This window comes from Podarcis liolepis, assembly GCF_965112155.1.
Source record: "Podarcis liolepis genome assembly, chromosome: 14".
Taxonomy (NCBI): Eukaryota; Metazoa; Chordata; class Lepidosauria; order Squamata; family Lacertidae; genus Podarcis; species Podarcis liolepis.
This window is the reverse complement of record NC_139569.1, coordinates 11,417,487-11,445,099: the sequence shown is the minus strand read 5'-3', so window position 1 is coordinate 11,445,099 and position 27,613 is coordinate 11,417,487. Positions and strand designations below refer to the sequence as shown.

The following is a 27,613-nucleotide window of genomic DNA, read 5'->3' as shown; positions in this document are numbered from 1 at the left end:
CAGGGAAATTACCCACTTACTGACCTAATTTCAGCAGCCAACCTTCTCGGTCTGGGTTAAAAAACGTATGAGTTAAATCATTCCCATCATCTTCTGGGATTTTAAAGGGCTCATTTTTAATGCTTTCGTATAAATTCTGGAAGAAAACAGGAGAGGAAAAGTTTAACACCACTGCCAGAGCTGCAAGGTGCAGCCAGCAGGTTCTGTCAAAGCACCTCAAAGAGAAACTAAAATCAATTATTTTCGTAGAAACTATTTGCACGATCATATCTGCAAATAATTTTGCACTTTTCATGGGCAAGGTAAGCATGTATTGCGCTAGCTATGTTAATTGTTCAACAGTTGGTCACAAAAAAGGCAAAAATGGAAGCACTGAAAATTAAATAACCTGTAAACATGTTCAACCATTCAAAACACACCAGGAAACACCCGAATCAGGTAAAATGGGTTTGCATGAATCTCTCACTTTGAGAATCATCCACTTTACAGAAAGCAAAAAGGCTAATGAGATTTTTCCTTGGAAAATAGTAGTTCTACTTTGGAAATCTGCAGGAAGAAGCATCTACCTGCAAGATACACACTCGTGTTATATATATAAAAAAATCATAAACATCTTTCCATATTCAGCAGGACATAGAGGTACTATGGTAGTTGAATGTGAGGGAAGAAGCAGAGGCCAGCTTGGTCAACACATAACCATGATAGGTGAATGTACAGTTAACCATTTGTGTTGGAAGCATTTGTTCATCTTCAGAGATGGATCTCCTATCCAGGAAAGGTTCCGTAGTAGAGCACGTCTTGCATGCAAAAAGGCCCCAGATTCAATCCCTGGCATTTCCAGTTTAGGACTGCCAGAAACTCTGGAGAGCCATTTGCACACAGCACAGGCAGCTCTGAGCTAGATGGACTAGAGGTCTGACTCAGCTTCTTATGTACCAACGTCAGTGGAGGACCATCACAGTTAATGGCCCCTTGCTCACACAAGAGAGTTGGTTCAAAATGCTGCCTAAAGTATAAACACAACTGAACAAAAGCAAGTGTAAAGTAGTGGCTGTAGTGGTGGACCTGGAGACTGGGGAAACCCCAGTTCAGTTCCCAGCACAGTCCCTAAAGACTGATTGCTGTCCAGTGGCGTAGCGTGGGGGGTGCAGGGGGGGCCGGTCGCACCGGGTGCAACATCTGGGGGTTAGGGTTAGGGGGCGCAAATCCATGGGTTAGGGGGCGCAAATCCACGGGTTAGGGGCACAAATTACTTGCCTTGCCCCGGGTGCTGACAACCCACGCTACGCCACTGTTGCTGTCCTTGGGAGCAAGCCAGCTATTCTCAAGCTAGCATTACTGAGAGAATTCTTTCTCCAGAGATCCAATGTTACATGATAATAAATCCTACTGTGTTGGTTCCCAAAGAGATCAGTGCCAAAATTGATGCACTTGTTTCTTGGCCCCACATCAAAAGCAGAAAGTCGGCACACTTGCCATTGTAAAAGCAGCTTACCCGCAGCAGTTCCTCGGGGAGGTCCCCGCCCTCGTTAATACCTCGATTCATAGATATAAACCGCTCCACTGATGGTTTGTCTCTGACATTGTGGTTGTGTAGACTAGTGTTTAACATAATGATTGCAAAGGATAGCACATAGCATGTATCTGAAATGCAACATCAAAGTGGAATGATTACTTTTCAAAAAACCAGCCCATGGCTAGTTATTAATAAGAAAGCAAGGGCATGAGAAGCACCTTCTCTTCTCCCAAACCTCAATGTTGATAAGTCACACTTTGAAACGGAGCTTTGAACCCACCCAAAGTTCTTATGTATGCCAGAAAAGAGGTAGCTAAAGTGGTTGTATGAAGATTTACTGCTTTTAGAAAAGAGCATGCCTGAACCACTCACAAATTAGTCTCAATTTCCCGTAACTTAATTACCATTAAACAACATTCCAAAGCAGGCTAGATTAAAGAGATGAACAGTTCACCTCTCCCACTTGGGTCTCTTGAGAGGAACCATGGGTCTCAGTGGAGACACTGAGCCAGAGAAATGAGCTTGGACTCTTGTGCTCTCTCCAGTCAAGATTGTTACAGATTTCTAGCTTACTTCTTGTCATCCAATTTTTACCCAATATTACTGACACAATAAACACAATCAGGCTAGGAAAGCCGTCACCACTAACCTGTAGACTGAAAGACTCCAGGGTTACAAAGGCAATAACGTGAAGCAAAAGCTTCCATCATGCGATCTATTTTTTGAGCCTCTCCCGGAAGCCTGAAACTCCACAGGAACTGCCTGCAAAGATATACATTAACTTGCATGTCAGATATCACCCACTACAGTATCTCTTGCTACAACACTATCAAACACTATGTCTCTGTAGATCAGCACTGATTTCTAGTTTTCCCCCAAAATAAAATTGGTAGCCTAGCAGCTTACGTTAATCAGATGCCCCAGTCATGTGTTACAATGAGCCACAGCTGATTGTTTACTATGACTGTGCCCAAGAGGGCTCTCCACTTGTGCATTGTGGGAGAAAATCATGCTTCCTGGCTTAATATTACACCCAACCCATGATCATGGTATGTATTCCTCCCTTTCCTCTTGTCTGGTGTGGCCACATGGACAGTTCTGGGACCTTTCACTTCTGTTTTAGACTAATCATATCTTGTCATGACTCATAACATCTGAATCAAACAAACCACAGTTAGTACTAACTAGGACTTACTAAACTAAACAATTTCATACCATGCTTTTATGAAACTGGCTTGCATTAGTAAACTACAGTTAAGATTGACCATGGTTTAGGATTTGGCTACAACACAAAAGTACAGTTAATTGGAAAAAGAAGCTTGCAATTTCCTCACTGCACAACCATTCCTGTAATGCTATGGGTTAACATTAAGTCCAAAGGCAACTAGAGTAATCACTCATCTCCACCTGGGTGAGTTCTGGCAGAGTTCATTAACACTATTGCCAGCAATGCTGCTCTGCTTATAACACCCCTTTGACCCTTCAAAATACATTATTGAAATGCACCATGAAACAAATTATTTGATGGTAACATTGAATTATATAGGCAACAAAACTTATATCCTTCATTTAACAGCATGCCAAACTTGAAAGAGGAGTTATTTACTGTTTTGGGTAACATTGTGTTATCAGTGGTGAAGGTTCAAACCATAATAGGTCAAGGTAGTCTCTAACACTATTTGCTGTGACTTATCAACATGGCCTGGAATTCTTCTTTTCTTTAGCTATATGATTCGTAACATTATATTTCAGTCTCTCTCTCGCGCTCTCTCGCTCTCTCCTATATGATTCGTAACATTATATTTCAGTCTCTCTCTCTCTCTCTCTCTCTTTTTCTCTCTTTCTCTCTCTCTCTCACACACACTGTTATTTGTGTTGCTCACCAAATTGAGGCATTGGGGGGGGGGGCAGATTCTGTTATTTTTGTGGCCTCTGCTTAAAAATTGCAAATATATTTAGGAAAAAGTTGTAAGAGAGGTGTTCTTTTAGTGTGCTCACCTTAAGGCTTGTACAAGATTGAGATCAGCAAACTCATGGAGTTCAACAAAAGCCTGAAGTACTTTAATATTAAAGTCATCCCTGTGAAATAAAACACACAGAGTAAAATGTCAGCGGCAATTCATTTCAATATTCTGACTTCTTTTTTCCCCAGCCTGCCTATCCACGAGGTTTGGCTGCTCAGATGACCAAAGGGAATCTGGGCTTCATCAATAACAGGTGTCCCAATGGTCCTTTGTCCCTTCTCTTGCTTAGCCTCTGCTACCTAGGTGGCATTGGTGTGCATAGATACATACATGTGTGACTTGAACTAGGGCTTCCCAGCACTCAGGTTCCAGTGCCTTATCTCTTATGGCACCAGCACTCAAATGTCCACTGCAGAACTTAACTCTGGAACTGCCTTGTAGGTTGCTGCACCCACCTGTCCCAGGTCCTATAAAGCCCAAGGCTCCTTAAGCCTACAGCACTCATCTTTTGCACAGTGAGACTCCCTGCTGACCCAAGACACTTTGCTGCCTAAAGGGGAGCAGCAAATCCTCCCCTCCACAATCAGGCTGCATGATTTTCAAGGCCAGTTGAGTTATTTTTGCACCTGCGGCAGAAAATCTCACAAGTGCCTCTTGCTATCCCCTGGCAATAAAAACACAATAATAATAAATTAAATAACCAACTATTTGTTGCCCCCAAATTCAACTGCCTAAAATGGTAGGGATGGCTGTCTACGCTCCTGCTCCCTTTGATCCTTTCACTGCTACCTGACCTCTGCCTGTTTCAGACCACGCTCACTTCTAGCCCATGAGGGCTGACTGACACCCAACTCCTGGTCTCACGTCCCTATTGCCTAGAACTTGAATCTTGTCTGAGGTCCAACAATATTCCCACATCCAGTTGCCCAACCACAGTGAAATACTGGATGCACACCAAGCTGACCCAGTTAAGAGGCGTGGCACTGGTGTGTCATATACCAACATCGTTCCTCAGATGATCCTGCACAATAACCACATGTACACAAGAAGGGGAAGCAGGGATCCAGAATATGATGATACTTAAAGCAGGGCTAAAGTTGTGGAGTAACCACTCACTCAACAAGGACATCCATGCTTAGCATAGGCCAGACAACATCCAATTTGAGGTAGTCCAACGCAATGCCCTCCTTAACAAATAACCATGCTGTTAGCTGCCCTGAGAGAAGGATTTTTTCTTGAAAACTGCAGGATACATATTTAACAACGGCAATAAATGCATCAAGTATCCAGCCAGTGCAGAACTCAACTTCTTCTGGCTTGCTTTCAAACAGGGTGCAAATAAGTTCAATTTGCAAGTAGTCACCTGCAGGACCCAAGAACCCTCTGTATCTGAACTGGCAGTCAAGTTGAACCGAATATGAGCCATGTTTGTTCTCAGTTGCCTGTAGTGGGAATAAAAAGCTATACAAGCAACTTGTTTGTACATGCAGTTTCCCATCTCAAAGGCAATGGAACAAACATGCAATTCCCAGAATTACAGGCTTCCCAGAATTCCCAGAAGTTAGGAAGAAAGAATGAGCTTGGGCTTCAGTTTGCCATTACATTTTCAAACTTGGCATTACAGTCATGAGGACTAGAATTCCCCCCCCCCCTTAAATCAAACCTGGAAATCTCAATACTCTAATAAAATCCAGTGCCATTATGAGCTATTAAAGCTGTGCAGCAGAAGAGCATCAGTCAATTTAATATTTTAATAAGCAACTTACATTTTATTCTCCTATGCACTGTACAAAATGTAAACTCATATAAGGGCATGAATTATGAACTATGCATATTTTATTCTTTTTTTAAAAAAGAGAAAAATGGTAATACAATGAAGGTAGTTATTCTTTGACTCAGCACCATTCTGAATTTCAATACTACTGGACTCAGATGCCCTGTAATCCTATGGGTGTGTTTGAATCACATCATTAAATGAAAATGTTGCAGATCAGCTTCTAACTCAACAACAGGTAGGCGGGTTTCTAAAGCAAGCAGGTGCCTGAATCGCCTCCTTAAGTGTACATAACAAACCTTTTCAAGTATTTTAATTAATATGTTGAAAACTCCACTCATTAAATAGGATGTGAGCAAGTTGTGGCTGTTATAAATACAATAGAAGCTCTTGCCAAGGGGAAATTAGTAGATCAACGCATCAAAAGGAATGTTTTTATCCTCAATGGGAATGGAATAAAGAAAGTAATTAACGTTATTTAGAAAATACACTCAAGAAGAATCCTTCGGAGAAATACCTCTAGGTTTCCCTCTTGGTTATACAGTACACAACTTCAACCTTATCTGGACATGGTACAGTCATTTCTAGTCTGTATTTTCCAGCAGGGTGGAAGCTGGTAGAGGAGGGGTAGAAAATTCTGTCCCTGTCCAGAGGTCCGCTGCAATCCTATGCTGGGTTCAAAAGAGGGGATTTCCCTCTTCTAGCAGACGTGCTTTCATTGTTGGACACAGAGGGAGGCTGAACTGCTCTGTCCTGGTCTCCCTGCCCTTGCCAATGACGGTCCACTGACTCACTTCCACAGGCCCATCTTGCTTCGGGCAAAACAGAAAATGCTGCTCCCACCCTGACACCTCCCCCCCTCCATTGTTGCTGCCTCCGAAGTGGCAGGTAGTGGCAAAGGGGGTGGCTGGGCATGGAGGAGGAGGAGGTAAGAGGCGGCAGAGGAGGCTGGATCTGCCACCTGAGGCTACCACCTCACCTTGCTAATGGGTGGACCAGCTAGTGCCTGCATGCAATGCCTTGCCATCTATGGCAACCGGGCACTATTTGTTATCCAATTTTTATAAGCTCTTATTCAAGCTTTTTTCATGATACAATAAGATAAAAGAAACTATTCTAAAACGAAACACAAAAACATAGAAAGAGAAAAGAAAACACAGTCCTCTCTCAAAGGTAGCCATTAAGCCCCGTCTCACACAAAGTGGTGGGCCCTCCCAGCTCTTGCCTGAGAGCTTTCCTTTCTTCTCCCAGTCTTTCACCCTGGGAAGTCTTCCCTTCTCTGACTTCTCACTCAGGGTCCTTCCATCCACCCACCCATATGTGTGTAATCCTTGGACCCCAATAACGGCCCAGAGCAGAGGACACCAAAGGAAAACAAAAGAGAAAAGAGAAAAGAGAAAAAGAACAAACTTATAGAAGAAAAGACAGAGAGAAAAGAGAAGAGAGAAGAATAAAAAGGACTTCCAATTTTCCATCTGTCAGTTACATAAAAAATTATTCAAAACTATTTGTTGTCCTGCATGCAAATCTGGTTCACTATAAGAAGCGAGTGGTAAATGCAGAAGGTTTAAGACTAGTTCAGAGTAAAAAAAATGCAGTATTTTCACCTGAGTGCAAGAACTTTGCCTCTGCTACTACTAGTAGTAGTATTTCTATCCCACCTTTCTCCCAGGCACACACACATAAAGACACTCACAAGATTTCAGACTTTCTTTTTGTTGTTTAATGATTTTTTAAAAAAAGAAAGTAGTGGTGGTACCACTAGGGTAACCCATATTAGCTCCTGGTATCACCCTTTTGTGGGTCCTGACCCACCAATAAAGAACAGTGCTCTGGAAGTGAAATTTAGATGTGGATGTGAAGACCAACTGTAGCTTAGCCATGGGTGGCTTTTGACAAGAAACTCTCCCTAAGGCTCAGTTCATGTATAAAACAGAAATAGTGACAACACAGTTGTCATCCATCTGTAAAATAGAAATAAATAATGACCACATGATTTTGGGGAGGATAAATGAAAGAAAAATATATAGTTTTGCCTGCCCAGAACCTTAAAGCTATAAAATTTAAAAACCTTAAAGCTATAAAATAAAGCTACAAAATTCAGTTTGAACTTCCCATCTCAAACACTTAAATTATTGCATACATTGTACATTTCTGCACTGCAAGCTGATCCTCCCCAAAGACAGATGGGCACACAAGGATGTCTTTTAAATATATTTTTAGTATACATATAGACATTTAACCATCAGAAGAAATGCCGAGAAAGTGTTTGGAAAATTCTCAGACACTAAATAACTTGCTAAAGATAATACGCACTTGGCTAAAACTTATCTCCCCTGAACTGACATGCCATTCACAAGTGGTACAGCACAATCCTAAGCTTGTTATTCAGAAGTAAATCTTACCAAATTCAATGAGACTTACTTTCAAGTAAACATGGCTAGGACTGCAGTTCTAAACACTTCCTAGTTCCACAGTGCCGCTAAGTATTAAGCTACAAAACTTTCATACAGTCCACACAACTGCCTCATTGGGGCAAGATCTACTGGGAAGAGTTGCTGTGTTCACTAGGCCTGGCCTCCTGAGCTATTTGTCAGGTATAGGCCAGGTGGGCGCAGCTTGGCGAGAATGGCCTCACAGGGCAAATATTTAGGCCTAGCAGGTTTAATTGGACCCACAGAACAAATGTTCCCCACTCTAGATGTACATAGTTAGCTACACTTTCTTTTTTAAAAATATAATTTGTATTAGCCACAGTTTATTGACATAAATTAGGAACAACACAAAAAAGCAGCTCAGTTCTGTTGCAGAACAATGTTCTTTAACTTTCAACTGCCTACATTAGAAACACAAGAAAGCCTTACTCCTAAGAAACTCTGAAATACCATGTTAGATATTCACACCCAAAGAGACTGAGAGTATCTACTCCTCCAGTATGAATTACTACTTTTATTCATGCCATTTTGTGACTGCAACAGAGCTTGTGAACGATACCCCATATTTTCATCTCCAAGAAGCATTACATCTGGTATCTAATAAGGCATCTGGTATCTATTAAGATACTCTCTGCTAGAGTCTGTACTATTTTCAGTCACGTATAAGGGAGGGGGGTTGAGGGACCTGAAGCTGTTTGCAGACCAGGAAATCCAGGTTAAATTGGATAAAGAAGCTCTCAAGATGATTTAAGTTTGCAGTCTTTGCTATACATTGATTGCAGTTTTGGTTCTACATTTTAAAGATCAAATTTGTAGCCAGAATGGCCTTTATGTTTAATATTTGTTCACATTAAAAGCTAGGGGATGCTGCAATTCCTCTGAAGTGCCTGCTTAAACTATATATTACCACCAATAAGATGTTCACAGAAGACAACATTAAACAGACGAAAAGAACTATTATTAGGACAGGCAGTAGCCTTGCTGATAGCTAATAATTATGTAGCCAGCTGTCTCCTAAGATTAGCAGGCTCTTCTTCTCTGGTCTCAACATTAAATGCCACACATGATTGTCAAAATCTAACTCTGAAACCTCCCGAGATTTGCATCACAAAACCCAAGCATTTAATTATCATTAATCCTATACACTTATTTTTATAAGTGTTTCCTCTACTCAGGAAAGCATGTGTAAAGAAGATACACCTGTGCAATGTGTCATTTTGCTTCCAGTTAGAAGAAACAATCCCTGCCCAACCACATGCATTCCTATCTAGATTTTTATTTTTAAGATCTCTGAGTTTCAGAAGAATAGAAAGGCAATGGAGAAAATGCCCCTCGGAATTCATAAACCTATATGGGCTGCTGGTAGAGCACACACTTGGAACACAGAAGGTTCCACATCCAAACCATGGCATTTCCAGTAAGAAGGATCAGGAAGCACATTATGAGAAAGGCTATGAGTCAATGTTGGAGATCCCTTACAAGGATAGGGAAGGGCCCACAGCTAAATCATAGAATATATATCATATGCAGAAGGCCCCAGGTCTAATCCACAGCAATTAAAAGGATCAGGCAGCAGGTGAGGTGAACACCTGAGACCCTGGAGAACTACTGCCCAAACAAAGTTGACAATACTGGGATAGTTTGGACAAACAACCTGGTCTCATGTATAGCCGCTTCCTATGTTCCTATCAAAGGAATAAATAATAAATGTGCTTATATAAGGAGGTAAGTTGAATATTGCAAATGACTTAGTAGGGAAGCCAGAGTTGATAGGATAAAGTCTGTGCCTACAGACTCTCTGCTTTCTACAGCTGCCCATTGAGATGCACTGCTGGTTTGCTGGACTGTGGTCACCATATGCTTTCAACATAAATATTTAACCATTTTAAAACAAAAACCTCAAAGTACATTTTCATCTGTTGGGTAGTGGGGGTGATATTTCTGCATCATAGTCATACTGAAAAACTTCTCAGGTGTTCCTATTTTTCTGCATGGCGTATATATTCTTACAGATGTGCATGATTTATAGCCATGGTCAAAGAGAACAAGAAGAATGAAAGCATGGCTCTCCAGGTCAAGCTTAACATAAAAAGACACACATGTTGTTCTCTACTTACCTTTCACCGAGATAATCTCCAATGACAGTTTTATTTAGCCCTTCCCCTTTATAGAGGAACTGTGCAATGTCCTCAGGAGTATTCTGCAATAGGTCATTTTCTATGAGGAACTGGATTCCCTAAAAAGCAGGAGGAGGAAATGAATTCAGTTGCTTTCATCTTCACAAGATTATATGTTCTGGAAATATTAAGCTGTGGAGTTATTATATTGATTTCATTGATAAGTAGGAGTTTGCCTATGCAGATGAGATGCAGCCTCATCTGTGCACCCCCTCCTCAAAGCTCACCTTTTCTGGGAAGCCTTTGGATCATCCCCCTTACCTTACTGAAACTAAATCAAAATATGTATAATCAAAATAATCAGCTATTATGAACATCCCTGCTGAATTACACAACAAAGTCCTGCATTCTGTTCTCACAGCGGCCTATCGGGTGCTTAGGGGAAGTCCACAAACAAGACATGAACACAATGGCACTCTTCCTTGCCTAATCATGTCTCCATAGCATCCCAATATAAATTCCTTGTATCACTAGATAAAAGATTATAAGTAGTACAAAATGGAAAATAACTCTGCCCAAGGCTTTGGACAGCTGCTTTGTATATTGATTAAGGACATTTTAGCCCAACTAAAGGGCAGTTAAAGCAGTTTACAAGATATAAACATAAAATGTACAATAACAATTCACCTTAAACCCTCCGAAAATATAGCAGTGGAAATAGGCAACAATATTGTTCACCCCAGGATAATATCATTAAAAACAAATAAAGCAATTCAGCACCAGATGAAGCATCAGCAGCAGACTAATATGCTTTCAAGGAAAATAAACTGGAAATAAATAGATCTTCAATACACATTTGAAGACTCATAAAGATGAGGGCTGCATGACCCTAAATTGAAACAGATAATACCCAGCTAGATGCACCAGTTGTCTGAGTCAATACAAGAGACCTACGTATGTTTATAAACAGATTAAGGAATTTTAATCTGCCGCATCTTTAATCCCTGCTTCTTTTCTCTATTTTTTCTTTTTCAATATTTATTAAATGCAGGTATATTGTTGACAAGCAACTGATGCTTGTTGTTTGCAAGTCTTTTATTATTACATTAAATCATTTTAGAAGATCTACTAAACAAATAGTAATGATATAAATTATTATCTATTCCATGTTAGCCCTCAGGATGCAAATTACAGAGATAATCTTCTTATAACTGAATATTTGTCTATTCATCATGCTAATGACTTGACACACAGCATGATTTGGGAAACTTCAGTGTGAGTAGATAGAAAAATAGATAACACCATGTAATTACAACTGTATCATCAGATAAAGCAGTTAGTTATAGTAATCTGAGCCATGGAGCTAACTGTGACATTAGAATTCGGTGCATTTGTATCTATAAAATTATATATAGCCTTATATATTATGCACTGTATTTTAATCTAAACTTGTGTCTTTATTTCAGCTAAGGCTGAAATCTGTAATCTGACCAGAATGGGGTTTACCTCTAAGTAAACATACATAGGATTGAAAAAGAGCTACATATAATGGTATGTCCAGAAGTCAATAAAATAATCTCCAATTCTGTCAAATGACTTTGAAATAGAGCACAGACATGTGAGCCGGTTCAGACATAACAGACAGTTATGATTTGGTAGTACATGAATTAAATCTTTTAAAAGATACAATGCTATTCCCTCCCTTCCTGGCTTGTGGCACATCCTATTTTGCTGTTTCATCTGAACTGTCAAACTAGGGTTTGTGTTTGCCCTACAAACCAGGATTGGTAACCAGGATCAAACCATCATTTCCAATGGTGGTTTGCAGGGCAAACACAAACTCTGGTTTACCAGGTTGGAAAAAGGCAAATGGATGGTTTGCCAAACACTAAGGAGGAAGGGAGGGAGGAAATCATGATGCATGAGGGGAAGAAGTCAGCAGATGAGGCCAATGGTCCTTAAAAGAAAGGCTTGTTAATATTGCACCAAATTATGGCTTGATGTTCTCTCTAATCCAGACCACATTAGGGTATGTCCTCCCCTTTTTTATTTTCTGTTGGGAAGCAAGTTTGCACCTTTTTATTCAGGTTGGCATGTGTGCATTTTAACAGGATTTAAATGAGTTTAATCATGTTTTTATTATTGGTTTTATTGCTGCTATCTTAAGCAGCAATGGCACTTGCAACAATGCAACAGAAATGGCAATGGTTCATTTTTAAAATCAGCAAGCTCAAATGTGGTTTTTAAAAATAAGCTGGAGATAATGAAAAACAATATTTGTGAACAAATGGAACAAGCATTTGGATGCAAGCAGACAGGTTGCAGAAACAACAGCAGTAAAATATTTTGCGGCTGGACAATTCAATCAACAACTGCAACCTACTTTATCAGGGCAAACTCAATGCCATTTTATCAGTCTGAGAAGCTATTTTTAGTATAGGAAACTGTATGCTCTCTCTTTCCCCCACCCCACCTTCCCTCTCCTCTACCCAGTCTCCCTCTGAATTGCTTTACTATCTAGAAAACTTCCCTGAACACCCAGCTGGAACATGAATACCAACAATCAACTTCCTTTTTTAAAATCGCAAAGAAAGATGCACATTTCACTGCAAAGGGGAACATGTCTGCCAGCCATGTTTCCACTCATGCTGGAAACCACTGAAAACTAAGAAATTAGTTACAATTCAAAATCTCATCAATAGACTCCATTTTTTAAATCTGTATGCTTCTGAAATTACTTTGCTTCAATAAAGCCTGCTTTCTGGAAATTCAGATGCCCCAAGCAAATATTTTGTCATCTTCCAAAACAAACCACTTAGGAAAACAAGACTCCAGACCTATTCGAGCTTTTAGAACAGGAAAAAAAGAACAAGAAAAAGGCAAAGAACTGAAAGAAGAGGCAAATATGTGCTGGTTAAGCTGTCTCTCAAAGATATGAGATAAGGAGAATAAAGTACTTTATATTATTAAATATAGTATATGTAAACATTGAGCAGCAACATCTGCTGTGCTCTTTCAGAGGAACAATAACATGAAGAAATACAGACCAGGGACTAGTCCTGGGTGCAGGGCTGTATCTGCTTTCTGTGCAGGATCAATCTTTGGCATCTCCAGGTAGGGATGAGAACATTCCCTGCTTGAGAATCTGGATAGCTAGGCTCCTGGCCAGCAGCAACAATACTGAGCAATGGGTCAATGGTGTGACTCAGTATATGCCAAACACTCTAAGGCAGTTGCCTAGTGCAGCACTTCACATGTGGCACAGGGGAAGGTGAGCAGTCCTCCTAGAACAATGGCATCAGCCATGAAGCTCCATCTTGGGATCATCCTTGTGAAGTCAGCCTTGATTCCCTGGCAGCGGCTGTCTGTTAGCGTTTATGCCAGCACAGGTCTCTATAAAATCCCCACCAAGAATACACGTGCCTTTTATGCACTGATGAAGCAAACAGAACTAGGCTTTGGGAAGGAGACAGGAGGACTCTAGGACTCTGTCAGAGCCCTCAGGTCTCCTTCCCCGTGCTGCAGCTCCCTGCCTTGCTTGGGGCTGCCAAAAAAGGCCTGGCAAGCCACATTTTGGACCACCCTGCCTTAGGTGAATGGCTGAGACAGTCTTATTTTGCCAGTCTTTGGGGTCATTTTTTATTTGTACCGACTGCTACAAATGGTTTGATGTTGCTCTGGCTTTTTAACTCTCCATTCTTCTGTACTGTTGTACCTTGGATCCCAAACTCCTTGGTACTCAGACGTTTTGGCTCCTGAACACTGCAAACCTGGAAGTGGGTGTTCCAGTTTGTGAACGTTCTTTGGAACCCAAATGTCCAATGGGGCTTCCGCAGCTTCCAATCAGAAGCCGCACTTTGGTTTCCGAACGTTTTGGAAGTCGAACAGACTTCCAGAACGGATTCTGTTTGACTTCCAAGGTACGACTGTACTTCATTGTGATTTTATTGTATATATGTTTTTAATCTACTTTGCAAGCTGCCTTGGGATCTCCTGTAACTGAAAAGTAGGATATAAAACTTCATAAATAAATAAGAAGCATACATTCTCAAGAACACAAAAGTCCTACCTTTTTGGGATCCATATTGAACTTTTTTCTTCCCATAGCTATTTGTTTATTTCTCTGTGTAGTTTTGCTGTATATTTTTAAGGGGGGAAATAAAAGGAAAAGAATATTACACAGACGTATTTGGTTAAACATCTTTGATGTTTACATTTTAAATGTTATTTACATGTTCCTCTTATACAGCTAGTATGAATAGAATGGAACAGCTGAACTTTTACTCCCAAAGTGAAAGGGAAATATTTACCCTCAAAAATAATTCAAAGTAGCTTTGACTTCATTTTAGATTTTTAATACATTGTGTTTAAACCCTCCTGACATACATTAGAGGAAGGGCATTAAAGAGGATAATGTGCATGGCTTAAACTCACAAACCAGTTAAACTGGATTATTTCAATCCAAGCCAATTGGCGGTGCAATCTTTGGAGTCTCTGCACTGGCAAATAAGCCTTTAGGTCTGCTGCAGCGCTAGCACAAAACAGCAGCCTATCATGTTACTGTGGCTGAATATGCCAGCTGAGGCCATTGTGCCAGAGAAGCTGTGGGAGTCTGCACTATGTTAGCTGCATCACACAAAGACAGAAGAAAGTGTTGCAGAAACGAGGACACACTGCATTCTAATGGCATTCCAGTCAACACAAACCCAAATGCACCCAGAGTGACACACTGAGTATTAACTTTAACAAAAGTACTGAAAGTAGCAGACAGCACAACAGGCTAGATACACCCTATTTGCTAAGATCAGGATGCTACTTAATTACTTTGGTGTATAAGTAAATTGCACAGCCCTCTTGGTGGCTGCTTCCCACACTTTAGAACTCCCTCCCTGGAAAAGCTAGACAGGCTGCCTATTTGCTGTCCTTCTGCCAGCAGGTGAAGACAGCCTTTTGGGAAATGACTGCTTTTAACTAAAGGGCGTGTGCGATTACAATTATTTTTATTACAATTATTTGTATGTTTTAAATATACAGTATTTTATAGATTATATAGCTTTAATTCTATCAATGTTTTTAATCATGGTTTTTCCTATATTTTTAGCAGTTTTTAAGGGAGAAAGGTGGGGTATAAATAAATGAACAACAACAGCACCATTTTGTGTCCTATAGGATCCAGACATGGGCTCCATTGATTTTAATAGACCAAATAGCAAGAATCATCTTAGCCAAGTTTAATACTAAATGTGAAGACCTACACAAATGCACAGCCATCAAGGGGAAGCTTACAATGACACAGGAACAGTGGTATTATGTGCAAGGTAAAAGAGAGAGACACATCCCAAAATAGTGCACTCAGTTGCCATTTCTCAACTTTGTAGTGCCTGCGGTGCTGAATATCATAATCATGGGGCTAACTAGTTGCTGTACCCCATCCTACATTTACTAAACCAGCTCTTTGTGGGAATAAGCAGTAAATTTCAATAACAGAACTACTTCTAATTATATTCCCCGCCCCCTTGAAGACAGGCAGTACGTAGGGGCCAAGAAGATGATCAAGGTCTCAGCTGGAAGTTAGGCTATTTCTGCAAGGCCCTCAAAAACACTGAAGCAACAGAATGCTGCTTTTCCATAAAGCACACATGACAAAGTCAGCTTACCTTTCCTCTACACTTGTCAAGTTATCGATTTCAGTCATAACCTCTGCTATTTCAAATTTTAACCGCTGCCAAAATGAGAGAAGAATACAAGCGAACATTAAACAGCTTTTCCAAAAATAGGTGGATTTCACTGGCTTCTTTTTGAATTTAGAAATGTAGCAACAATCCTATCACAAAAGTCTGCTCTGATGTATTTACCTGCAATATCATACTATTCACACACCACTATGACATCTGGGTGTATGAGGTGTTAGGGGAGGGGTAGTACCTCTGGTGGGGGACACCCCGTGCTCCTTCTAGGGTAGTTTGGTCCTCACCCTGCACTCAGTTCTCACATGTGGCTCCTAGAAGCTTTCAGCATGCAACAAGAACCACACCTAGCAAATGGTTTTGACTGGATGGTAGCCAATGGGTCTCAAACCCTCAGTGAGTTAGGACTTCCCCTGCATGAGAAGACAGGCTCTGCAGGATTGAGCGCATAAGACCAATTGTGGGTCCAATGGTCAAGAAGACAGTTTCTGCACATGTAGAGGGAAGTAAGGGACAGATGGGGCTTGTCAAGCTGGGAAGATAGCCCATGTAGGAGAGGGAAAACTGTGATCCTAAACCTCTGCTATCTTGTGGGATATCTTCAAGAAAAGAAAAGAGTAAGGAGTAAACCCTACACAAATCCGGAGTGGAATCCCAAAAAAGCTGGATGGGGCCTTGTATGCCTCCTTCCAGCAACTACTGCAGCCAAGCTGGTGCCAAACATTTCTTTGGACCACATCAGTCAGACCAAAAGGGAGGTCTTATCGTCTGGGCACCCAGGACCCCCATGCACACTGCCCAGGCTTGCGCCCCAGGGAGGTCACTATGTGCTATAATGCAGTGGTTTGACGTCACCCCTGGAGGTGCACTCCATTGTCTCTTGAGACAGATGGATGCCAACAACTAAGACATCAATTTCTGCAGAGGTACAGCACTTGGAACACCTTATTCTAATAGCAATTATTGGAAATTAATCTCTTCAGACTGTGGTAAAAAGCTACCATAGTGTTTTACAACTCAATACACAGTTCATACCATTAATTTCAGAGCAACCGACATTTTTATTTAAGGAAAATGTTTACCTCTATATCATCAATTAATTCTTTTTTTCTACGGCGAATATTGAAAAGCTCTTCTCTCTCTTCTACAGAAAGATCATCAGGCACTGGAGGGGAAAACACACACAATTATGTATAATTGCTTTATACTCTGGTACTTCATGTTTCACAAGTAAAAGCCTCATTCACATCAACAGAGTTTGTGCCAAGAAAGCATGGACAACATTCTTAATGACCAACTTTGGAGAAAATAGTGGTGCCAGTATATAGAACTTGGTATTAACTAACAAATGCAATTGTCTCAGGGTTTCAATACAAATGGCAGATAGTTTTGACATTATAAAAAGTAAACTCCTTTCCATTCTATTGTGTATTACATTCATATTACAAGCATCATTCCACTAATCAAAGGGCATTAAAGTCTTCCTTCATCTTGGTTCTCTTGAAAATCTGTTTTATCCTCAGTTGTGCCTCAAGTCAAGTACAGCCAGCAAAGGGATTGTAATAGCACTTCGTGAACCAGTAGGATCCAGCAAATTTGTTCAGCAGTTACATTAAGCCATAGTTTTTTGTTGCATGCATAAGCCTGCTTCCCACTCCCCCCACCCCACTGCCCTCATATTCATTAGGCAGTAAAGAGCACATGCTGTTGAGTTGCATCCAAGCATACCCACTGAAATTAATGGAGACAATAAAACTTAGTTGGATACTGCCCCCCATTTTTAATTAATTGTTATGTGTCATTGTGTCTGAACTGGAAACTGTAATTAGTTTTCACTATACAACCCAGGATTATAAATCTTAATGTGAAGATGGCTCGTCTGAACAAACCATCATTAAGCTAACCACAGTTTGTGCTAGTTCTGACATAACAAAGCATATTTATAACATGTTTTCTTGTGAAGAGAAGCTCTTGTCATTTAGGGGAAGTATGAGTCTTAACAGTAAACACCTTCAGGCTGCCACATTTTCCATACATAATTCAACACTGTCAACTTAACAACTGGACTAACACATCTTCTCAATGAGGAGGTACAGCACAGGGTGATTTGGAAACTGTTTGCTTTAAAAAAATGATAAAAGTTCGTGCCTCAGACTTCATGATAGACAAATACTGAAATAATTAGAAACTTTACTTTTTCCACATTAACGGTAAAGTGTGATAAATGAAGTCATTTTAAACAGCAAATGCTTTTTGCTTATCTAAAAACACAAACATTTAGAAAACTGGATAAAAAGAAGCAGCAAATGTTACTTTTAAAAATATTTATGTCTCTTCTTCAATGTATTTGACCACTACTGAAGTTACTCTCAATACCAAATAAACACCTGTTGGAAGCATTCATAATACTTGGTATTCTGAATATAAATAACAAAAGAATTAGGAATATCAACCATAAAACATAATGAAGTATTGCCAACTAATCAAATTTACTCTTCCATATATACTGTCACTGTCCTGTCACTGTCCTGTAGTCAGCTTCCATATAATAATGGGTAACATTTTCAGATCATGTAGGTACTTCTCAACCCATCACTGCACCACCATCAAGATCACTGACTCGGTGTGGGGAAACCCATACGAAGGTGAGCATTTACACATCATAGGATTTGGAAACTATAGCCAAAGCAACAAAGAAACTAGGCCAAAGAGCTGAAATTATGAGAAGACATTATTGTATGAGACCCAAATTATGCAACAAAGCTGTAAGTGACAAAGCTCCCAGTCATGTAACACAAGGGTTTACTGCTGTCTGAGTTTTGATGCAGTGTAACAAGACAATCCCAAACAAAATCTTAACTCTATTGGTGGTCTGCTCTAGAATTCAGGGTTCTGTGAAACAGCACTGTTCAAACACACACACACACACACACAAACCCAGGTGCAATGAGAAGAGGAAATAAACATTCTAGTGCAGGCATATTTCCTCTAAAATTAGGAAGAGGAAAGGTAACCTCCACCCATTCTGATTCACTTCTGATTCATATTGCCACCCATTATTTTAAAAATACCGCTACCCAAAATGCCACTAAACGGGGGGGCGGTATGCCCCGGGTTCCATGTCTGCGGGGGTGACAAGAAGTCACCCCATAGGGGATCGCAGCGATGCGAGCAGCCATTGTGCTGCCACTGCCTTTGGAGGATCCACTGCTCATGGCTGCAGCCATGAGCAGAGGATCCCAGCACTGTCCATACGGCGCTGGAGCGGCACCAGCAGCAATCTGCTAAGTATAGTGCATGTGCGGCATTGCACATGTGCGCTGTACGTAGCAACTCCACACATGTGCTGTATAGCAGATTGCCACCGGCGCCGCTCCAGCGCCGTACAGACGGTGCCAGCATCCCTCCGTTGCCGCTACAGCCTCGTTCACGGCTGTAGTGGTGCTGGAGGGATCCGGCACCATCTGTACAGCACTGAAGCGGTGCCAGTGGCAAACCGCTATACAGTGCATGAGCGGCGTCACTACGTATGGTGCATGCAGTGTACATAGAGACGCCGCACATGCGCTTTATGTTGTGACGCCCACCCCGGGTGTCACGACGCCTTCCTTCGCCTCTGAAACCATGCGAGCTTCTAGACACAGAACTTGCCCAGCCCTAAGGAATGGAGAAGAGAAAGCTCCCCGAGAAGTTCTTTTTTAAAAGACTAAATACAAAGCAAGTTAGAGGAAACTGATGGAGGATACGTAATGTCACAATGAGGTAGAAAGCCCACTTATTTTGGATGGTGGAGTCAGACAACAGGGCTTTCATCCAGCCACAGTCCCTTAAACATGGCAGACATCACACTATCCTACTCACAATTAAAATGCTTCCAATTAACGCCTTAACCAAGCTTAACTCACTACAGAACATTTCTTGTTGCAATATTTATATAATCATGAACTCTGAATGGTATGAAAGTGCAGAAAAAGCCAGCATTTCAGAAGCGAGGCTTTTGGGTGCTTTCTTTGACAGAATTGAAGACATTCCTATCATAGATATATGGCATCGAGAATTACTGAACATTTCACAGCAACAGAGGACAAGAGGGTCCCAGGCTACACAGCCAACAGTCACCAGCGGCTGCAACATCCATCCCTGCTGTCATATGTCATTTCTAGATAACTTAAATCGTCCACAGACTTTTTGTGACATGGTACTGAGGATGTATTCTAAAGAGAACTGCCTCAAGACACCAGAAGGCTACAGCACTGACAGCTTCTTAAAACAATACTGAAATATACACCAATAAAGATTTCCATAGATGAACGAAGCCTCTAATATTAAGCATTTTTAATAATAATAATAATAATAATAATAATAATAATAAAGCTAAAAACTGTTTTCTATTAAATTCCTAACATTTTTGTAGTCCACTGCTTTGTGCAGGAAGTGCATGGATGGAAAGGTCACTCTTTTTTTTAAGAAAAAAGAAAGAAAACAAGAGATTTCCTGCACGGGGCAACAGTTTCAGCACAACTGAGCAAGCAGCTGAAGCATACCTTGATGTCATCATGATACAGTTACAAAGAAGTTTCCATTTCTTTTAGTGCCAGAGCATACAGTACAAAAAGTCACTTACCAAGGGCACATGAAACAATTTGTTTCAACTTCGTTCTACGCAAGAAAATGCAAAATCTATTGGTTAATTCACATTTCGTAAATGATAACCAGAACCATGCACAGTAAGGGCTATTTTTAAGATGGGTTTCAAAGAGTAGTGAGGAAAGGCTAACCTCAATAAGATGGTTTTAGAAGAAAATTGCTTGAAGACTCTTTAAAAGCTCCCAATCAACTCTTCCTGATCCACTGACCTTTACTCCTCTTTCCTTAAGTGAACTTTTGCCAGCAGAACAAGCAACACAGATAGCATGGCCCATGATGTGTATGCCACGCTCAGTTTCTTTGCATATAAATGCAAATTATATGACTAACAGAACAATGCTTTCATTTTTAAAAAACATAGTACATCAGTTGGCAGTTTTATTTTCAATCCCTTTCCTAAGTATCCCTCATTTGTAATACACCTTTTTACAGCCACCACACACTGGGTCAACATCTTCAAGAAGCTATCCATTACAACCCCAAGTTATCATTCCTAGGCAGTCACTGTCAGACCTGCTTAGCATATAAGTGAAATTAGGATCTTTTGTCCCAAAGTGAACCACTTTACACTGAATTGCATTTGCCATTTTACTCTCTATTCACTCAGTCTGAAGATACCCTTTGGAGCACCTCACAATCCCTTTTTAACAACCCTGAACAATTCGGTATCATAAGCAAATTTTGTTACCTCCCTCATTACCCCTAACTCTAAATCATTTATGAGCTAGATAAAACAACACAGGTTCCAATATTTGAGGGACTCTGCTTTCTACATTGAGAGAACTGCCTACTACTTTTTACTTCCTGTAAAGAATAGACAGAGAGAGTACAGATAGGCAGAAAAAATGTCAGATTATCAGTGGCCTCAACCCTCCACCAGACTTTGGACCTTGCACCATCCTAGACAGAGGGCAGGCCACCACACTGCACAGATACCTGAATTAAACCAAGCCAACAGCCTCCCCATAGATCACTTCAGGGTCTCTTCCTCCATGCAAAGTCTGGGTAATTTACTTGTAGGCCATGCCAGGGTTTTTTTTAAAGTTAATGTGTAAAGCTAAACTGAGGATTGAAAGTTATGGAACTAAATTTCCATTTATGTCTTTATTAGCAGTCAGTGTACTTCTTTAGCAGACTAAGTTCCAGTCACAGAATTTTGTTTGGAACAGTTTCAAAGATGATGCCCATTTGCAAGCCCCAAAGCCCAGCTTTGTGAAAAATTTAGACTAGTACTTTCACCTCAGAAGAGATGTAAAAAAGGGGTGCTGTCAACAAGTTTGCTTCTTGTCAAGAGACAGGCCAGTAGCATTGAAATGGTATCATGTGACAATTAAGCACACAATCCCAGTAATAAAGATACTTTAAAAGGTTCCAGAGTGTGGTCAGTCATTTTCAGTAAAATGCTGAATGGTGTTCTGTTTTTTGTTAAGACGCATGTTATCATTACAAAAATGCCTGCTCTATATTCCAGTAAAGCTTGTATGATATTTGGGGGGCCAGTGGACTGAATTGCATGGTCATTTTCAAGTCAATACCTATTACAAACACAACTGCAAAAACTAAACTGACCGGCCTAGTCCATTATTCCGAACAGCTTTTCTTGTGTCCACTGTTCTACACACACACACAACTTTTCTACTTAATCACTAGAATCTTTCCCAACTTCCATATAACATTTATAAATAAAGAGTTCATCACTTGTAAGCTACTTAGGATCTCACAAAAATTTCCTACAATGATAGATTCATGGTCAGATTTCATTGTGGGACAATATTTTTCAATACAAACAATCCCAGCAGAATATTTGTCAAGGTTCACCCCTGTCCAGAACTGAAACCTGGGGACTCCTCGAAGGAAGAGCAAGCAGCAAGACCATCACCACCCCCAACAGATCTCTGTATCTCCTACAATGTTGAGGAGTCATCAGATCTAGACATTTCCACCCTGGGAACTGAAGTCTCCACACCAATTGCCTTGCCTAGGTTCCTTTTCAGCTCTCAGACCTTATCCTTTACCTCCAGGCTCACAAGAGAAAAGCTAGTGAGTCAGGCATTCAGGTGGAGGAGTTAGCAGGTGTCTAGATCAATGACTAGCTGAGAGCAACCAACGGGTAAAACCTTCGACTCCTATATGAGACTGAAGTCTGAGCTGCTTCCCTGCTGAAGCAGCAGCTCCCTTGGAGCTTCAAGTTCAAGGTGTTCCTGACCAGCATTAATGGGACCTATTGAAGCAAATATTCAAGCCTTTTTACTCCCCCAACTCAAATATTCCATGGTGGAAGAAATACATAAATGTAATAAAATAAAGGTTAAGCTGTTCTAAAAATCAGTGGCTCAGGTCCAGAAATCTATCTCACACAAAGCCCGTCTACTGCAGTTTACAGCAGATCACAAGTTCATCTTCAGCCACCTACTTTTCTAACTACTACAGGGTTTTAAGCAAACTGTGTATTTATAATTCTTAGCAGAATCAGCAATCCTCTGCACGGTTTCCCTTCTCACAGAGGAGAGCAGGAAGTCATGTGTGTAAAAGGTCCACAGACCCTTTGGATGACTGCCATAGTATACAGATGCTGCTAGTTACAGAGGGCCTGACATACACAGTCTAATTTTGTAAAGTCCTCTGGAATCCCCTTCAAGCAGGCATTCTCGTATTTTATTTTCCAACTTTTAGAAGCACGATTTTGGTCTGGGGATGTAAACACACCATGTTGCACTATCAGAAACTATTCAAGTTATCTACCTTCCAATTTCTGTTTGTTTCAGATGCCCACACATTCACATCCTTACAGGCTGAATCACAGTATTACATAAGATTGATGCAATTTCCTCCAAGTTTTTCCCACACTCTTCATGTCCCATTCAGGGTTAGTATGGTAATTATTAGATGGGAAGATTTTTACCAGGTAAAACACACCCACCCACCAAAAAATTATTCACTCGCTATGTCTTAAGCCTTCTCTCAGATGTTTCTGCAGTAAAGGCAGAGCAAATTTCACAGATAGGACATTCTTGGTGGTGACACCCTTTCTCATGTTAGGTAAAGGTAAAGGGACCCCTGACCGTTAGGTCCAGTCGTGACCGACTCTGGGGTTGCGGCACTCATCTCGCTTTACTGGCCGAGGGAGCTGGCGTACAGCTTCCGGGTCATGTGGCCAGCATGACTAAGCCGCTTCTGGTGAATCAGAGCAGTGCACGGAAACGCCATTTACCTTCCCGCCGGAGCGGTACCTATTTATCTACTTGCACTTTGACGTGCTTTCGAACTGCTAGGTTGGCAGGAGCAGGGACCGAGCAACGGGAGCTCACCCTGTTGCGGGGATTCGAACCACCAACCTTCTGATCAGCAAGTTCTAGGTTCTGTGGTTTAACCTACAGTGCCACCTGCGTCCCACTTTCTCATGTCACTGCCCTCCTAATCTCTGCTGTGGAAGACACAAAGAGCAGGGTCTCCTTCATCATTAGTTACCCTTTCCAGTTTGGTGTCATCTGCAAATTTGATGAGCATCCCCTCAACTTCTTCATCCAAATTGTTTAGAAAGACATTGAACAACGGGCTCAGGACAAAACCCTGCAGCAAGCACCCCACTTGTCACTTTTTTCCAGGATGATGAGGAACTGAGCACTCTTTTGGTTTGGTCAGTCAACCAACTACAAATCCACCTAACAGTTACCTTGTCTAGCCCACATTTTACCAGCTTCTCTGCATGAAGATCATGGGGGCTTTGCCAAAAGCCTTACTGAAATCAATATCCACAGCATCCCCCTGATCCACCAAGTTTTTAACTATTGGGGGGGAAATGAGATTCATCTGGCATGACTTGCTCACAGACCAACTGTTTATCCTAGGAGCTTTCCAGGTATCGACATCAAGCTGACCAGTTGATGGGCTAGACACCCTGTCCCCAAGCAAACCCTGTCAAGCTGCTGCCAATTTAACCACAATGTTATTCAGAAGATCTACATGCCTAACTATTATACGGCTCCACCTTGCTACAGTTCTGCCTCAACTGCAAAAACTGTCCAACAGGTACATTCCTTTTAATATGTATTGGATAACTGCTCTCTCAATGCAATATTGAATTCCTGTCAGCGAGTTTCGTGTATCTACAGACAGCAAGTGAATCCAATTTGACATACACAATTGTATCCAAGAACGGTTTGGAAAAAGGATCAAAATGACAAGAGAGAAACATGCACATTCATGGGATTATTTTATTTCATTTCTATTATTTATCAAATTTCTATGCCACCCTGCCTCCAAGGATCACAGGGCAGTTGACAACACAAAAGCACAACAATACACAACACAGTAACAAAATAAAATAAAAAATCTCTCCCCCTTCTAAGTTTCAGGAATGTGGGTACCTGGGCAACATTTTCCACAGGGACAATCAGTGCAAATAATTCACTTCATGTCTCTGCAAATCTCCTTCACATTTTTCATTTAACATTCCAATGAATTCCCTGATTGGTTTCCTGTTTCTTAAGTATTTAAAGAAACTTCGTTGTGTTTTAAATCTGAGCTTCTTAATGGTGAGATATAAATGCAATAATTTTTTTTATAAAAACATGTATATACCACTATATTATATAAAAATTCAGTGGTTTAAAACAGCAAAATCTATATACAATAAAAACCACAAAAAATAAAATTAAAGATTTTACATTTACGGTATCTTTCCTCCTAAATCTAGCTTCGCACTCACTTTTTATTTCTCATTCCTTCATCATGGGGAGTCCCTTCTTACATAGCATTACAAATTTCCATGCCAATTCCTAAAGCACAAAATACAGAGGTATCATGGCAAATATGAAGAGTGCATTAAGGCCACTTTCCCGCTGAAAATACATTTGCCCCATGCTTCCATTCAAAGCTTCCCAAACCAGGGGTATTGTTAGGAGTGGCCCAATGGGCCCAAGCATTTGTACTGGGCCCCAGATCTCCTGTCCTTTCACTCCTTAAAAAAAAAAAAAAAAAAAAAAAAAAAACTTTAAAAAATGTTTAATTTGCTTACAGGGCAGCTGTGCATGTTGCAAGGTGCAGTGTTAGTGAAATTGTATCTATACCCACGGAACATTGCACAATGGGCCTGTAAAGTCGGCATGCAGCCTGTAAAGTCGGCATGCAGGACCTTTTTCAGTCCAAGGGCCACATTCCCTCATGGGGAACCTTCTGAGGGCCACAAAGCAGTGGATGGCAAGGTAAGGTGCAAAACTGGGCAGACCAATGTATGCAACTGTTAAGTCTTGTATGTTAGGCTACATACCAGTCATGCAAAAGTCATGTTTCTGCACGCACAGAGATCTTTTCATCTAAGCAGGTAAGCAAGAGACATTGTCACTGTTTAAGGAGACATTACAGCCATGTAAAATCACTAAGTGGGGAAGCTGAGTAGGGCTAGTGAGGGGTGTGTGACCTGTGATGGGGGCATGGTCCGGGGAGTGCCAGAGGACTAGACAGACAGGCCTGGAGGGTCACATTTGGCCTGAGATTCCTAACCCCTTCTCTGAAATGTGACACTGCAAGGGGCCACTGTATGAAATCTGGCTGAAAGGAGAAGCATAGGACCTCTTTCTCAGTCAGAGAGAGCACTTGTCCTACAAATAAAACAGACAAACCAGAAGATATTCAGCAAAGTATCATGCTGAAAAAGTAAATGCTAATAAGCACTTCATGCCATCATGTTCCTATACAGTGGTGTGCAGGGGCCAAAAAATATTCTGTAGCTTTTAGTGAGATTCTATTGCTATGGTAGGGGACGCAGGTGGCGCTGTGGGTAAAAGCCTCAGCGCCTAGGGCTTGCCGATCGAAAGGTCGGCGGTTCGAATCCCTGCGGCGGGGTGCGCTCCCGTCGTTCGGTCCCAGCGCCTGCCAACCTAGCAGTTCGAAAGCACCTCCGGGTGCAAGTAGATAAATAGGGACCGCTTACCAGCGGGAAGGTAAACGGCGTTTCCGTGTGCGGCTCTGGCTCGCCAGAGCAGCGATGTCACGCTGGCCACGTGACCCGGAAGTGTCTTCGGACAGCGCTGGCCCACGGCCTCTTGAGTGAGATGGGCGCACAACCCTAGAGTCTGGCAAGACTGGCCCGTACGGGCAGGGGTACCTTTACCTTTACCTTTATTGCTATGGTAGTGACAAAATTAACTCAAATACAAAATATAGGTAGCTTTTTAAAATCTTAGTTCAGATATTATTTCTCTTGAGACCTTATTAGGCATGTTTAATATTTATAATTGGATTAAAGGGATTAGCTGAATGAGGGCACACTAAGGGCTTTCTAATAAAATGAGTTTTGTGGTGGAAAGTTTTCAAATAATCATTTAAGCTAGAACAACCATTAATCCTGCATATGGCAGGATTACTTCCACCAATGAGGCATGAGTGTGCAGGCACCAAAAGCGGTATTACATTAAATTAAAATCTACTTGTTTGTGAAGATTTTTTGCTTATCTGGCACAGTAACTCTTTATGCTGCCTCTGTAAACTTACTCAAAAGCAATTTTAAGAGTAATGCCTTCCATGCTGCTTTCCAGAACAATTGTCAGAACTAGATAGAAGCAAAACATACTGAATAGATAGACAGATTTATTACGGTCAAAGACCAGCTCGCACTGTGCATTGCAAACCGATCTACGATTATACCATCAGCTGAAAGACAGATTTTGGAATAATAGAGAACTTACTCTAGAATGGTGTGATTTGGCATAAGGCAACTTCATATGTACCACATCTGTGTCTCCACACTCCCTCCACTGACGTGCACCGGCAACACCAAGGCACTATGTTTCTACACCTGCACAACAAACCTGCAGGTGGTAGCAAGAGAACAGTCAACATGTCAGGCAATCCAGTGGTGGCTGGTGCCCATTGGGTAAGACTGGTACAGCCAAAGGATATAGAAGATGAGCTACTACAACTGCTACCACCTCATTTATGTATTTAGATAATCCACAGAATATTATTTCCCTGACAAATATGAAATCCATTTATTTAGCACCAAGAAGAGGTGTAGGGAGGTTTTTTTCCTATTTCACAGCCAGCTCCTCCCCTGGCCCAGATGCATCCATTCAAACATCTATTGAGGTATTCACGTTTATAAGTGCATGCACAGAGAGCTCTCTACTGCCATTAAGTCAGGACAGAGTTTGCCCCCACCTTCTTGTTTTGTATCCATAAATACTAATTGCTTCATACTTTGGGACGCATTGCCTGTTTCAGGCAATCTGTAGATGTACAGTTGCTAGCATGATCAACCCAGATTTATCATCCAACCCAGTTTGTGCATGTCTTCCAGCTCCTTTATTTGTAAACTTTAAGCAGAAGATACATTAGCTCAAACACAGCCCTGTTTCATCAGTGCTACTCTTTTGCATTTTAACTTTGCCTTTCCTTTCTTATCCTTGAAGAAGCTTAAACATTATAGTTCTAAGCCAGTGTTAGAAACCGAGATATGAAAGCTTGGAGTTAAAT

General features: G+C 41.1%; 1 protein-coding gene across 1 annotated transcript in view; it reads right to left on the bottom strand.

The window, feature by feature from the left end:
* Positions 1-27,613, bottom strand: part of CYTH3 (cytohesin 3) — a 69,534-nt gene that overhangs the window by 16,182 nt on the left and 25,739 nt on the right. The window contains exons 2-9 of the mRNA XM_083474475.1: positions 16,576-16,658; positions 15,464-15,528; positions 13,876-13,942; positions 9,807-9,925; positions 3,515-3,595; positions 2,166-2,278; positions 1,496-1,644; positions 25-136 (exon numbers count right to left, since the gene is read on the bottom strand). Coding sequence (XP_083330601.1) covers positions 25-136; positions 1,496-1,644; positions 2,166-2,278; positions 3,515-3,595; positions 9,807-9,925; positions 13,876-13,942; positions 15,464-15,528; positions 16,576-16,658 — 789 coding nt within the window. The remainder of the gene's footprint in view (positions 1-24; positions 137-1,495; positions 1,645-2,165; positions 2,279-3,514; positions 3,596-9,806; positions 9,926-13,875; positions 13,943-15,463; positions 15,529-16,575; positions 16,659-27,613) is intronic.